The sequence below is a fragment of the Cajanus cajan genome, chromosome 1 (assembly GCF_000230855.2).
Source record: "Cajanus cajan strain Asha chromosome 1, NIPB_CcT2T_4, whole genome shotgun sequence".
Taxonomy (NCBI): Eukaryota; Viridiplantae; Streptophyta; class Magnoliopsida; order Fabales; family Fabaceae; genus Cajanus; species Cajanus cajan.
The window spans coordinates 70,833,813-70,848,723 of NC_138517.1; the positions used below are offsets into that span (position 1 = coordinate 70,833,813).

The following is a 14,911-nucleotide window of genomic DNA, read 5'->3' on the forward strand; positions in this document are numbered from 1 at the left end:
AAACGAGGAAGAAGGTCACTCGGTTTCCTAGCCACCAACTACACCCAAGGCAGCGACGCATAGGTCTACTGTACATCGGTCACACGTACCGACCAATAGGTCAGACAATGAAGTCAGCAAAGCACCTACCTAGGCTCTAGGGCATAGGGCTAGCATCCGCCGCCATCCCTTTGTTGACGGCATCATGGAGACGCCCCTTCCTTTTGGATGGAAGCCTCTCAACATCAACCGTTATGATGGCACCACCGACCCAGATGAGCACGTCGATCTGTATGTCACGCAGGTAAACCTATACACTAACGATGATACTATTTTGTGTAGGTTTTTTTTGACCTTACTCAAGGGATCGACACTCGCCTGGTATACTCAATTACCGGCGAGATCAGTCGATAACTTCGACACTCTGGTGAGGTGAACCACTGAGGAAGTTCATGGAATGCTTTGCCAGCATCTTGGTCAAAATCCGTAACCTAAACCCTGAGGTCACCCTACACGCCATGCTCATAGTGCTTAAGCCAAGACCTTTTATTGACAGCTTGTGTCGGTGACCTCCCCCGGACATGGACGAACTCCGTGCTCGAGCTGTAGGGTACATTCAGATGGAAGAGCACACTACTTTCCGTGACCAAGTTCATGGAAAACCACCGGGAAAGCCAAACCATGGCCATAAAGATAAGGTAAAAGTCACCAATGATAGCCAATTCAAGAAAGCTAGGACAAGCAAAGGAGGGAGGTATGACTTCTACACCCCCTTGAACGCGCCCCGAGTCCAAATCCTGGAAGAAGCTAATAATACCAACCTGCTTACTCTGCCACCGCCCAGACACAACCCCAATAGCGCGGACAAATCCAAGCATTGTCGGTACCATAGAAACTATGGTCACACAACCAAGGAGTGTCGCACACTCAGAGACCGTATTGAGGAACTCGTCCAAGGAGGGCACCTCGGACAGTACGTCCAATGGCAACAATCTCACAGAGGAGGCTACCATGGACGAGGACGAGGACGAGGCCGAGGTTATGGTACTCGCACAAATCAACCCTCTAGATCTCAACAAAACACTTGTAGAGCAGTGCAGGCCGAGGTAAGTCACGATACAGGATCGACTCCCTTACGTGGAGTCATTAATACAATTGTAGGTGGCTTCACAGGGGGAGACTCTAGTAGCTCGGCACGTAAAAGACATTTACGGAGCATCAACAATGTCCATACTTACACCTCGGCCCCGCACCGCAACACACCACCCATCACCTTCACGGATGATGATTACACCAGCATTTGTCCAAATCAGGAAGACCCTATGGTCATCGCGGTGGAAGTAGCAAACTGGGAGGTCTACAAGACGCTGATCGACCAGGGAAGCTCGGCTGACGTCCTATACTGGCTGACATTCCTAAGGTTAGATATTCCCCACTCCCTCATCCAACCTCACACAGAACCCCTAGTCAGTTTTGCAGGAGAGCGAGTCCACACTCGAGGATACATAGACCTGCCGACAACCTTTGGGACACCTCCTGGCTCAAGGAGGATCATAGTCAGATACCTCCTCGTTGAGGCCAACACGTCGTACAACATCATCATTGGCAGGCCGACGTTGAACCAACTGGGAGCTGTGGTATCTACCCCGCACCTGACAATGAAATTCCCAGGGAGCAACAGGAAAATCATCTCAGTTAGGGCAAACCAGAAGACAGCTTGACAATGCTATGCCAAAAGCCTGAAGGTTTCGCCATCAGAGGAGCACCATCGACGTGACCCCTATTATTGCTTATATCACCCAAGAGGACGTCATTGATCTAGATTCGAGGTCGGAATCCTATGACAATCGACTGAGTCTAATCGATGAGCTAGCCGATCTGCAAGTCGGTAAACTCCATGGACAGTGTACCAAAATAAGCCAACACTTGAGCACAGAGTTATGGCAACAACTCAAAGCCGAAATTTCCAAAAACACCGTCCTCTTCGCATGGTCCAGCGCCGACATGCCAGGTATAGATCCTAACCTTATCTGTCACAGGTTGGCAATCCACTAAGAGGAAAAACTGGTGGCCCAGAGGAAACGGAAGGTCGACGGTGAGAGGCAGGAAGTTATCATAGCTGAGATGCAAAAACAAATAAAGGCAAGGTTCATCCGAGAAGTCTGGTATACCACGTGGCTAGTGAATGTGGTACTTGTCAAAAAGAACTCAGGAAAGTGGCGTATGTGCGTCGACTACACCGACTTGAATAAGGCATGCCCCAAAGACTCATACCCCTTACCAAGCATTGACAGGTTGGTTGATGGAGCATCCAGGCACGCCCTCCTTAACTTTCTGGATGCTTACTCCGGGTACAACTAGATCATGATGTACCCACCCGACAAGGTGCATATGTCATTGATAATCAACCATGCAAATTTCTGCTATCGCGTGATGCCATTCGGCCTAAAAAACGTTAGAGCTACTTACCAAAGGCTGATGGACAAAGTCTTCCACCAACAGATTGGACGGAATATGGAAGTCTACATAGACGGCATGTTCGTCAAGACCACATCGACCGATGCCCATGTCGCCGACCTAGCCGAGGTGTTTAATCAAATACAGAAGTACAACATGCGCTTGAATCCTGAGAAATGCATTTTCAGAGTACAGGGAGGTAAATTCCTTGGCTTTATGATCACCAGTAGGGGAATTAAAGCCAACCCGGAGAAATGTAACGCCATTATGCAGATGCAAAGCCCCCAGACTGTCAAGGATGACCAACGCTTGACAGGAAGGTTAGTCTCTCTTTCTCGTTTCATCCCCAGGTTGGCGGAGAAAGCAGGACCCATCTTCACCTTATTGTGCAAGCCAAAGAACTTCGAATGGAATGACCAATACGAAGAAGCTTTCAAGAGCTTCAAAGTTTTCCTCGCCACTCCACCAGTTCTATAGAGGCCGGATCATCACTCCGACCTCCTCCTCTACTTGGCCGTGGCAAAGGATGCAATCAGGGCAGTAATAGTACAAGAGCGTCACAAAGTGCAAACGCCCATCTACTTCATTAGCCGAGTCCTACACGACACTAAAAAACGGTATCAGATGATCAAAAAGCTGGCGTTGGCACTCGTCACCACTGCTCGGTGCCTTCGGCCGTACTTCCAAAGCCACCAGGTGGTCGTCAAAACTGACTACCCAATTAAGCAGATACTAAGGAAGCTAGAGCTCGCCGGGCGCATGATAGCATGGTCAGTGGAGTTGTCTGAGTTCAGCATCCGGTATGAAAGTCGAGGCCCCTTGAAGGCCCAATGCCTAGCAGACTTTGTGGCCAAACTCATCCTTTGATGAATTCACCATAAACCATGTGCCACGAGAGCAAAATTTCATAGTCGATCTCCTTTCCAAGCTCGCCAGTACGAAACGTCTCGCGCAACATCGGACCATCATCCAGGAGACTCTAAATTCACCCAGTCTAGATGACAAAGTCGTCAACGCCAATGAAGACGAAGACCAAGGATGGATGACAGGCATATGGAGCTACTTAAAGGAGGGAACTCTACCCGAGGACAAAGATGAAGCTCGGAAGATGAGGGTGAGGTCATCCAAGTTTGTTATCATTGGAGACGAGTTGTTCAAACACAGCATCTCTACTCCTTTGTTGAAATTCTTAGCAAAGTCCCAAGCCACCTACGTCATCGAGGAAATCCACCGAGGAATATGTGGCATGCACTCCATGGCATCCTCGATGGCGACCAGGGTGCTCCGGGCTGGGTACTACTGGCCCACACTAAAGTCGGATTGCCAAGACTATGTACAAAGATGTAAGGAATGCCAGCAGTTCAGCAACACACATCGGTAACCACCTGAAGTCTTCCACAAAATGATGTCTTCATGGCCCTTCGCCTAGTGGGGAATGGACATTCTCGGACCATTTCCCCCAACGAAAGGGAAACTAAAATTCCTCCTTGTGGCAATCTACTACTTCACCAAGTGGATTAAGGCATTCCTACTTGCGAAAATTACCGCCGAGAACGTGCAGAGGTTCACCTGGAAGAACATCATTTGCAGGTTTAGTATTCCACACTCCCTCGTCACCGATAACGACAGGCAATTCATCGTGCAAAGCTTTGAGAGCTTCCTCCGAGAGCTCAGAATCAAACACCTTCCAACCTCGGTGGAACACCCCTAAACCAATGGCCAAGCCGAAGTCGCGAACAAAGTAATACTCCAAGAACTTAAAAAGCGACTAGGGAGCGCCAAAGGATAATGGGTCGACGAGCTCCCCAGCATCTTCTGGGCATATCATTGCACCCCTCAGTCAACAACCCAAGAGATGCCTTACAGGCTGACCTATAGAGCTGATGCCATGATCCCAGTCGAGGTCGGTGAGACGTCTCATTGGCGTCATACCTTTGACAATGAACAAAACGCTCAAGAAACGGCAGTCAACCTCAACCTGATTGACGAAATCAGAGAGGAGCCTCGAATTCACGAAGAAGCTTGCAAACTTCGAGCCTCTAGAAGATACAACACACGAGTCTGACCTCGCTCTTTCCAGGTAGGCGACTTGGTATGACGACTAAAAGGTGAAGCACGAAGAGACCCATCAGAAGGGAAACTCGCACCTAACTGGGATGGTCCATTTCAAGTTACGAAAGACTTAGAAAATGGGGCATACCGACTAGAAGAGGTCAGCAACAAGACCATCCCGCGAACTTGGAATGCCACCCATCTCAAGTTTTATTTCAGCTGAAATGTACAAATGGGTGGTGCACTCTTTTCCCGACTCAGTCTTTTGTCCCAAAAAATAGAAAAATGGGTTTTGGCTGAGAGGGTTTTTAACGAGGCACACCCACAACATCAATAAAAATGTCTCATTTCGCACATATCTTCTCAAATTTACGCTACATAGGCACCAATTATATTGAGTTAGGCCAAGGTCGAATTCGAACCTTGGCACGAATTATACTGTGATAAACTAAGGTCGAATTCAAACCTTGGTGCGATCTATGTTATGCCAAGGTCGAATTTGAACCTTGGCACGAATCATATTATGAAAAACCAAGGTCAAATTCAAACCTTGGTGCGATCTTTGTAAAGCCAAGGTCGAATTCAAACCTTGGCACGAATCGTATTATGAAAAATCAAGGTCAAATTCAAACCCTGGTGCGATCCATGTTAAGCCAAAGTTGAATTCGAACCTTGGAACGAATTATATTGTTTCAACCCAAGGTCGAATTCGAACCTTGGCACGCAAATTGTACTATGAAAAACCAAGGTCGAATTCGAACCTTGGTGCGATCTATGTTAAGCCAAGGTCAAATTCGAACCTCGACACGATTCATTCCAGATCAAAGTCACAAGTGAAGGTGAAGTTTGAACCTTCACAGGCCAAGTCTCAGCCTCAAAACCAAAACTCAAAGGCCAAGCACGAGTCTTAGAACGCAAAATACAGGCCAAGTTTTGAGCCTTAAAAACGGGTTACAACTAAGCCTAAAAACTGGATTCAATTCTTAGAATAAAGTCAAAGGTCAATTTGAACCTTGAAACAGATGCAAATGAAACCAAAAACATCAAAAAACGCAAAGCAAATATTCCAACAACAATGAGAAAAGTAATTATAAACATGGCAAAGTTCATCAACCAAAAGTATGAGTCCAGCACAGAAAACAAACAAAACAAACTAAGTTATTACAAATGGCCTAAGTGTTAGTAGTCTCGCTCGAGCTATCAAGGTCGTCCTCGTTCACTAGCTGCCCACCTCGTACTTCCTTCTCTGCGTGCATAACTGAGAGGTCGACCCCTAGCACAAGCAACCTTGCCTGACGAGCTACCTTGGCGAAACCCCTCTTATGTTCCACCAAAATAGTCGTTCAGTCTCCACGAGCTTTTTCTCCAAGCTTGCCCTCGCCACTGTCATTTCATCAAGGTCAGCCTTCAAGGCACTGACCTCCTCCTCCTTGCCGACTAGCAGCACCTCGTTGCAGAGACTCCTCTCAGTCGCTTCCCCTAGCTCAGCCCTCAACGCCTTGGCCTCCTCCTCCAGAGAGCGCGCCCGACCCCGAGCAGCTTTGGCCTCCCCCCTGCAAGATTTGGCGACCTCCTGGTGATTGCCAACTTAGGCAGCATATGCCTCATTAGCCTTCAGAGCGACCTCCAAAGATTTCTAAGTCTTTAGCAGGTCTCTTCGTGAAGCTTGAAGCTCAACTTCATTCTTCCTCACAGCCTCGCCCAAAGCGGCCTTCAAGGCCCGGTTCTCCTCCTTCAGGGGCTGAACTCAGCTCCTCGAACTCTCAAGCTCTCCTTGTAGCTTTGGCCACTTCCACCTCTAGTGGTCCACGATGGCGATATACCTCTACATAAAGACCTCCATAGAGTCTAGGCCCTCCACTGGACCAACCTTCTCGATCATCTCCTTGTCAGCCGCAAGGAGTGAATCCTCTTTGTAGAAGGCCTCGGCAGCCACCTACGAACTCCACATCGAGTCTACATCCGGTGACACGCTTACATGATCCAATCTCGCCAAGGGGCGGCTAACATCAAAGTGCTGTATAATGCATTTCCCCCTTGGGACCCCTAGCGGAGGAGGAGGTGGTGCAGCGACTAGAGGAGTTGGCGTCGGCACCCCAGAGCTTAGCCCCTTCCCACAGGCCTCGGCGGAAGAAGGCATAGGAGTTGCCTGTGCAGCAGCAGGAGAAATCAGCCCTGGCGCCCCAGAGCTCGGCTCTGTGCGAGCCTCGGAAAAAGTTGGCATAGGCCCTGCCTACACAAAACACAGAAAATTTTCTAAGTTACAAAGCAGAAAATCATGCAATGCAGAAGAAAATCATAAGGGAAAGACACAAACCTGTGTCTCACAAGTGACCTCTTCCACGGCCACTCTAGACGACCCCTCAGGCGGAGGACTCTCGGTGAGATCGATCGGGTTGGCATCGATGGCATTTGAGGTCACCTCTTCAGCATCGCGAGGGGCCGAGGTCTCCCCGACCCTCTTCTCTCCCCTCTTTCTTTTTCGGCGAGTCTCTAGGGGAGCGACCTGCTCCTTGCCGGGCTCGGGAACCTTGAGCTCCTCTGTGTTGTAGCGGGCCTTCAGCTTGCACCACTTTCTTTTCCCCATTATACCTACAAACACAAAGAGCCCAACACATAAGAAGAGGAGAAAAAAGACAGAGAATCTAACAATGGAGGATGACGAGGTACTCACTCTCCAAACCCCTCTCCTTATTCTCCAAGTTAGCAAGTGACTGGACGAGCTTGCAATCCAAGGGACGAGGGAGTGCGGGTAGGTCGGCAATGGCAGTAGTATCCGAATCCGACAACTGAAGGCTACTCGACCCATTGAACTTGATCAAATTCTGCTGCCAGAAGAGGGGGAACCTTGAAAACCCGCCGAAGTGGAAGACTTCATCGACCAGTGGGTCAGCCTCAGCAGGCCAAACTAGGAAGAACTCCTTTTTGAAGCTCTTGTATGACTGGAAATAAAGCTAGAATAAACCCCCAGCCTTAATCCCATTCAGAGACACCCAACCGAGGGGAGGTTCACCCAGTTTAAGCTGGTAGAAATGGAGAAAAATAGGCAATGACAGCCCTATCCCTAGGGCCGAGCATAAAACTTAGAAAGCCCTAAAAAAAACCCAACAATTGAGGTGCAGTTGGTAGGGAGCCACATTGATAAAATTCAAAAAATCACACTCAAACTGTGTTAAAGGAAAACACACACCCAAATCCCTAAAAACACACTGATACATATAGAAAAAAGGGGTATTCGGGGTACCCCCTATATACACACACTCACTGGGTTGGTAGGGCTCAACTCGGATGAGCTTGGAGATGGACGATTGACAGATTCGATGCGATTTCCACATTGCATTCACCTCAAGGAATGATTTGAACACACTCTGAAACTCTCCGACGTCTCCCCTGACCCACTCATACCCCAGGACGGAAATGGCGGGGTGAGAATCCTTAGGATTATTCCCACCCCTCGTCTTTTCGGCAGCGACCGTCTCGTCGGCCGCCGCCTTGTCACGCGCCTTACCACGCGCCTTACCCTTGCCTTTGGCTGGCGCAGAAGGTGCGACACTACTCTCACCAACCATTAAGAGAGGAAAAGATTCGAAAAGGGAAAAAATGGAGAAGAAGACAGGGTAGGCAAAGTACCTGATACTCCCTTGACAATAAGGACAATGGCAAAGGACGGTGACCTGGTTACTGAAAACGGAGTCAGTGAAAGAAAACAGAGACAAGGGAGAGGCAGAGAAGAATGAAGCGTTCGAAGGAAGCCAAGAGAGAAAAGGTAAAGTGAGGTGGAAAGTGCGCGAGGAAGAGAGGGAAAAGGGTTTTGCAAAATTGAAAACAGAAGGGACACGTGGCAGGAAAAGACAAAACTGACGACATGTTAAATGAAGCCCATTATGATGAGTGCGCCCCATCATTACAAAACTGTCACCCCCCATTAACACGCCACCCACGCGTTTCGGGGAACGAGGTGACACTTATGACACATGGCGTTATGCCAAGGAAGCGTACCCGAAGAGTCGTGACCCTTCACGAAACACGGTATTAACTCCTCAACCCACGATCTTCGGAGCTCGAAGGGCTAGTGTACTATCCATACCACGAAGCCGAGCTTGAGCTTGAAATTAAAGCCCAGATTGACATTAGATATACGTCGCATGACATCGGCCAAGACAAGCGCCCACTATCTGAACAGGTCACAACCGATCTTAGGCCCAACGCCCAGATAAACCCTAACTCACACTAAGGTACGTGCATTACATATACGAGACCCATACACTCACAAATACTAACTTTAGCATCGGAGTCTCTTTTGCAGGTACCACCCCTACTTCGAAATAGCCAACGTACCCAGCGAAGGAGGCTCACCAATCTTTCCTAGAAGATCGTCCCCCTTGACCGGTCTCTGGTAAGAACATTCATATAATCAAAATGAGTGACTGATATTAAATTAAAAAAACTAATATTAATCTCCTACGTCTATATTGCCTATGTGATTTATAATAAACATTATGATCTATCCTCAACATTAATCAGTATTATAATAAATACTGAGAAAAATAATTGTGAAATCTTTCAACGGTATTTGTTTGTGTAATCTTACAATAGTAAAAGCCTAAAACATTAATAGTCGGGACTTGGGCTGATTCAACATTGTAAGTTTTTTTTAAACTAATTATGTAAATGTGGTTGTTTTGAAGTTATTTATACCTTTGAGACTCTTTACTATAGTGTCACTATGAGCCATAGCGACATCAATACCATCTTTTTTTTTCTTTTTTTGAAAAAGGATTGAATTTAGTCATGCAAGAGTCATCACCATTTGTAGCCACTTTAGTAGTATCATATTAGCTATTTTAACATCTCAAATGACTCAATTTTTTTTAAAATAATTTTTTCCATAAAAAATATTTTTTAAAATACATTTATTTTAAGAGTTGATCATTTAAAATATTTTAATAATTTACAAAAAAATAAGATTTTTTGAAAATAATTAACATTAAAACAAATCCATTTTTATAAAGAAAAAATTTAAAAAAATATAGAAAAAAACTCTGAAAAAAATGTTAAAAAAGTGAAAATTAAGTAAGTAACAGAAGGAAAACAAAATGTAAAAATAAAAAAATTCTAAAAATAAAATAAAGTAAAAAAAAAAATAGAGGTCGCTATGGACAAAAGTGACTCTGAACAATGCCCGACTCTGGTAAAAAAAGAATGAAAAAAATAAAAATAATAGAAATATGTTTATTTCAACATCTCAATGGCTCAATTTTTTTAAAAATATTTTTTGATAAAAAAAATATTTATTGAAATATTTTTTTAAGAGTTTGATAATTTAAAATATTTTAATAATTTACAAAAAAATAATATTTTTTTAAAAGTAATACAAAATAGTTCACTCAACAAAAAATAAATTAGTAGTATTTTTTAAAATAATTTTAAATAAAAATAATTATCATTAAAATAAATCCATTTTTTTATAAAGAAAAGCTTTAAAAAAATATGGACAAAACTCTAAAAAAATGTTAAAAAAATGAAAAAAAATATGTAAGTAACAAAAAAAAAAATTGAAAATAAAATAAAATAAAAAAACAAAGATCGCTATGGACCATAACGACTTTAAAGTCATTAAGGGTCATAACGACTTTGAACAGTGCCTCACTCTAGTAAAAAAAATGAAAAAAAGAAATTATATTACCTTTAATTTTATTCTTTAAGAAATTATATTATCTTCAATTTTTTACACATAAATTAATATTTTAAATATTTCAATATGTTTACAAATTATATAAATTAAATTTAAAAACAAAATGAATTGTTATCCTCTAGCGATGTTATATTTTATATATTGAATTAATATTTATTTTACACTTTTATTTTTTTAATAATTTATTAATTTTTTATTTAACTGATAATAAATTTTACAGTATTTATTACTCTGAACCGAATACTCATCAATACTGGTTTCGAGCAACCAACAAACCTTTTTTGAGCTTATATTGGTTTTAAGGGTCCAACGAACCTTTTTCGAGCTTATACTAGTTTTGAGGATCCAATGAACCCTTTTCTGGGCTTGTACTGGTTTTGAAGATCTAATGAACCTTTTTCAGGCTTGCACTGGTTTTGAAGGTCTAACTAAACTTTTCCGAGCTTGTACTGGTTTTCAGGATCCAACAAACTTTTTTCGAACTTGTACTGGTTTTGAGAATCCATCGAACCTTTTTTAAGCTTGTACTGGTATCTGGATCTAGTGAACCTTCTCTGATATTGTACATTGTTGTGTGAGTATTGTGATGCCTCTCCAGTCATTTCCGTTGGGGAATGAGATGTTGTAGACCCCTAAAATTGTCCGGGTCGGAAATAAAGCTTGAAGACTCTTGAGGACTGAAGGAAAGTCAGCCAGAAGGACTCATGGAAGGCCCTAGGAGGATTCTCTGTAGGTCTAGAGGTCTTGTAATAAGCTCAAAATAAGGAAGTGGAGGGAATGAAGCCCAATACGGCCTCCCAAAAGTTCAGTACGGCCGAATTGAACATTTTGAACTACAATACGGCCGCACTGAACTCAATACGGCCGGATTGAAGTTTCTGAACTTCACTACGGCCGCACTGAACTCAATACAGCCGTATTGAGGTTTTTTGAACTTCAATACGGCCGTACTGAATTCAATACGGCCGTATTGTAGTTCAAAAACTCAATACGGGCCGTATTGACCCCCAGAGGCCGTACTGCGCCTCATCCCTATAAATATGACGTCAATTGGACGTCATTGGACACTTTTACACTGAGTTTTAACCCTCTTCTTGAGTATTCTGGGTTTTTTTGAGCAGTGCTCTGCCTAGAAATCACTCGGAGAGTTGATCCGACAAAGTTCTCGAGTTCTGAGTCGAAGGGAAATACTCCGGATTTCCATAGTTAAAATTTTCTAGGAGGGAGCGAGCGGGCTTGTAGAGCGAGGGAACGCCACAAAGCTTCCCAGTTTTACTTGAATATAAAAGCACGCTTCAAAGGTTTCTTCTTAAGACCTTCCTTTTACTGCTTTCTGTGTGTATATTTAACTGTCATCATGTAGATAGTTAAGTTATAATTGTTTAGAATAAATAGGGGTAATTTAGTAATTTCGCACTATTATTTTTAGAAATAATCTGTCATAGGTGTAGACCCCTAAAATTGTCCGGGTCGGAAATAAAGCTTGAAGACTCTCGAAGACCAAAGGAAAGTCAGCCGGAAGGACTCCTGGAAGACCCTGGAAGACCCTAGGATGAAAATCTGTAGGTTTAGAGGTCTTAGAGTAGCAAAAAATAAGAAAGTGGAGGGAATGAAGCCCAATACGGCCTCCCAAAAGTTCAGTACGGCCGTATTGAACATTTTAAACTACAATACGGCCGCACTGAACTCAATACGGCCGTATTGAAGTTTCTGAACTTCAATACGGCTGCACTGAACTCAATACGGCTGCACTGAACTTCAATACGGCTGCACTGAACTCAATACGGCCGTATTGAGGTTTTTTTGAACTTCAATACGGCCGTACTGAATTCAATACGGCCGTATTGTAGTTCAAAACTTCAATACGGACCGTATTGACCCCCAGAGGCCGTATTGCGCCTCATCCCTATAAATATGACGTCAATTGGACGTCATTCGACACTTTTACATTGAGTTTTAACCCTCTTCTTGAGTATTCTGGGTTTTTTTGAGCAGTGCTCTGCCTAGAAATCACTCGGAGAGTTGATCCGACAAAGTTCTCGAGTTCTGAGTTTTTTTGCTTGAGTCTCGAACTGAGTCGAAGGGAAATCCTCTGGATTTCCATAGTTAAAATTTTCTAGGAGGGAGCGAGCGGGCTTGTAGAGCGAGGGAACGCCAAAAAGCTTCCCAGTTTTACTTGAATATAAAAGCACGCTTCAAAGGTTTCTTCTTAAGTCCTTCCTTTTACTGCTTTCTGTGTGTATATTTAACTGTCATCATGTAGATAGTTAAATTATAATTGTTTAGAATAAATAGGGGTAATTTAGTAATTTTGCGCTATTATTTAATAAATAATCCGTCATAGGGAACCCGAAAGGGGCGTTGTAGGGTGCTAACACCTTCCCCACACGTAACCGACTCCCTTACCCAACTCTGGTTGTAATGGCCAAAGTTGATTTATAAAATCAATTGCCTTAAATCTTTTTCCAATGTTTTGAGTAAAACATTGGTGGCGACTCCAAGAACCCTACCTTTTTATGAAAACCGCTAATCCATGGAGGGTCCCGCTTGGGATTAACATGGATTGGTGAGCCTTTTAATAAAATTGCTCGTTTGACAAGGTCTCAGTTTGAGAATAAGTCATTCTAGCAATCCATATTTTTAAACAAATAAAAGAGTCCAACCATCCTTCGCGAATGCCGAAAGCCCGTTTCGGGTCGGTGGCGACAGATGGCGACTCCACTGGGGAAGCCTCGAGAGTCAGTCCCATTTAGTGACAGATTATTTTTAAAATAATAGTTTAAAATTACTTCATTACCCCTTGCTTGTATGATAACATGTTTATCTATTTGGCTTTAATAACTGTTGTTTGTTTAATTTTCCGCAATTGTTTGAAATACAAACTGTACACAAACCTTTGCACACAACAGTTCCCTCTATACCCGGGGGCATGAGTGGTAAGCCATAGGGAGTGGATGTTAGTACGGCCGGTTGTCGAATGGGTCTATAGGTGCCCGTAGACCGTTGTCGGAAAGCATCACTCAAGGTGATAACCATGAACTCGAGTTCGACAGTGCGTTGGAGCTTTCCATCGACTTACGACGAGAGGAATTGGGTCCCTATAATGGGGGCACCTTGGGGGCCTTGGACTGGTGAGAACAGTTAGAACCACCTTGAATATGCACCTTTCTGCAGGAAACCCCTACCTCGTGATTCGCTCGTGACTGTTCGTGGATGAGTGAATTGTTTGTGTAAATGCTTATGTGCAATTGTTTGTGCATTAATAAATATCCTCGTGATAAGGTCTAAGAATAAATCCCCATGCATGGAAATACCATGACATGAGAGGAAAGACCATGTGTGAAAATATAATAAAAGTGAGGAGCATGTGCATCATTACCAATAAGTTATCATGCATCCTCATAAACCATGCATTCTAGGTTCACCAATACCTCTTGACATGAGTAAAAGAGACCCATAATTATCGAGATTCTCCGTTGGGGAGGGATCATAAGTCAAGGAGGGTGGTAACACTCCGTTTTAAAAAGGCAGCGCCTTAAAAATGGATGGTTATCAAGCTCATGTCAAGAGCGTATTCATCCCATAAATAAACTAATTAAACATTCATTTTAGAAAGTGGCTGGTCATCTCTCTGTCCTCACACGCGCGCAGAAAATCAAGAAGATGGAAGCGCTGGAGGACCAAAATAAGAAACTTACAGCCGAGCTCTGTAGACCCCTAAAATTGTCCGGGTCGGAAATAAAGCTTGAAGACTCTCGAAGACTGAAGGAAGATCAGCCAGAAGGACCCCTGGAAGGCCCTAGGAGGGTTCTCTGTAGGTCTAGAGGTCTTAGAATAGCTCAAAATCAGGAAGTGGAGGGAATGAAGCCCAATACGGCCGTACTGAACTTAATACGGCCGTATTGAAGCTTCAATACGGCCGCAGTGAACTCAATACGGTGTATTGAAGTTTCTGAAAACTTCAATACGGCCGTATTGAAATCAATACGCCCGTATTGAAGCTTCAATACAGCCGCAGTGAACTCAATACGGGCGCATTGAAATTTCTGAATTTCAATACGGCCGTATTGAACTCAATACGGCCGTATTGAAGTTCAAAAATTTCAATACGGCCGTATTGCTCCTGTAGGCCGTATTGCGCCTATTCCCTATAAATATGACGTCAATTGGACGTCATTCCACACTTTTTGAGATAGTTTTAACCCTCTCCTTGAGTATTCTGGGGTTTTTGAGCAGTGTTCTGCCCTAGAAATCACTCGGAGAGTTGATCCGACGAAGTTCTTGAGCCCCGAGCCATTTTGCTTGAGGATCGAACCTAGTCGAAGGGAAATCCTCCGGATTTCCATAGTTAAAAGTTTTTTAGGAAGGAGCGAGCGAGCTTGTAGAGCGAGGGAACGCCAAAAAGCTTCCCAGTTTTACTCAATATATAAAGCACGCTTCAAGAGGTTTCTTCTTAAATCCTTCCTTTTACTGCTTTCTGTGTGCATATTTAAACTGTCATCATGTAGATAGTTAATTTATAATTGCTTAGAATAAATAGGGGTAATTTAGTAATTTTACGCTGTTATTTTAGAAAATAATCTGTCATAGGGAACCCGAAAGGGGCGCTGTGGGGTGCTAACACCTTCCCCACGCGTAACCGACTCCCTTACCCAACTCTGGTTGTAATGGCCAAAGTTGATTTTTAAAATCAATTGCCTTATCCCTTTTTCCAATGTTTTGAGTAAA

At 43.7% G+C, this 14,911-nt stretch overlaps 1 protein-coding gene across 1 annotated transcript; it reads left to right on the forward strand.

The window, feature by feature from the left end:
* The first annotated feature begins 3,478 nt into the window (after positions 1–3,478).
* Positions 3,479–3,817, forward strand: LOC145955451 (uncharacterized). The gene has a single exon (XM_083070207.1). The coding sequence runs from the start codon at positions 3,479–3,481 to the stop codon at positions 3,815–3,817; it is 339 nt and encodes a 112-aa protein (XP_082926333.1).
* Positions 3,818–14,911: the final 11,094 nt, after the last annotated feature.

What these genes read in the sequence shown, in the direction of transcription:
- LOC145955451 (XM_083070207.1), top strand. Translation starts at nt 3,479, where the DNA reads ATGACAGGCATATGGAGCTACTTAAAGGAGGGAACTCTACCCGAGGAC.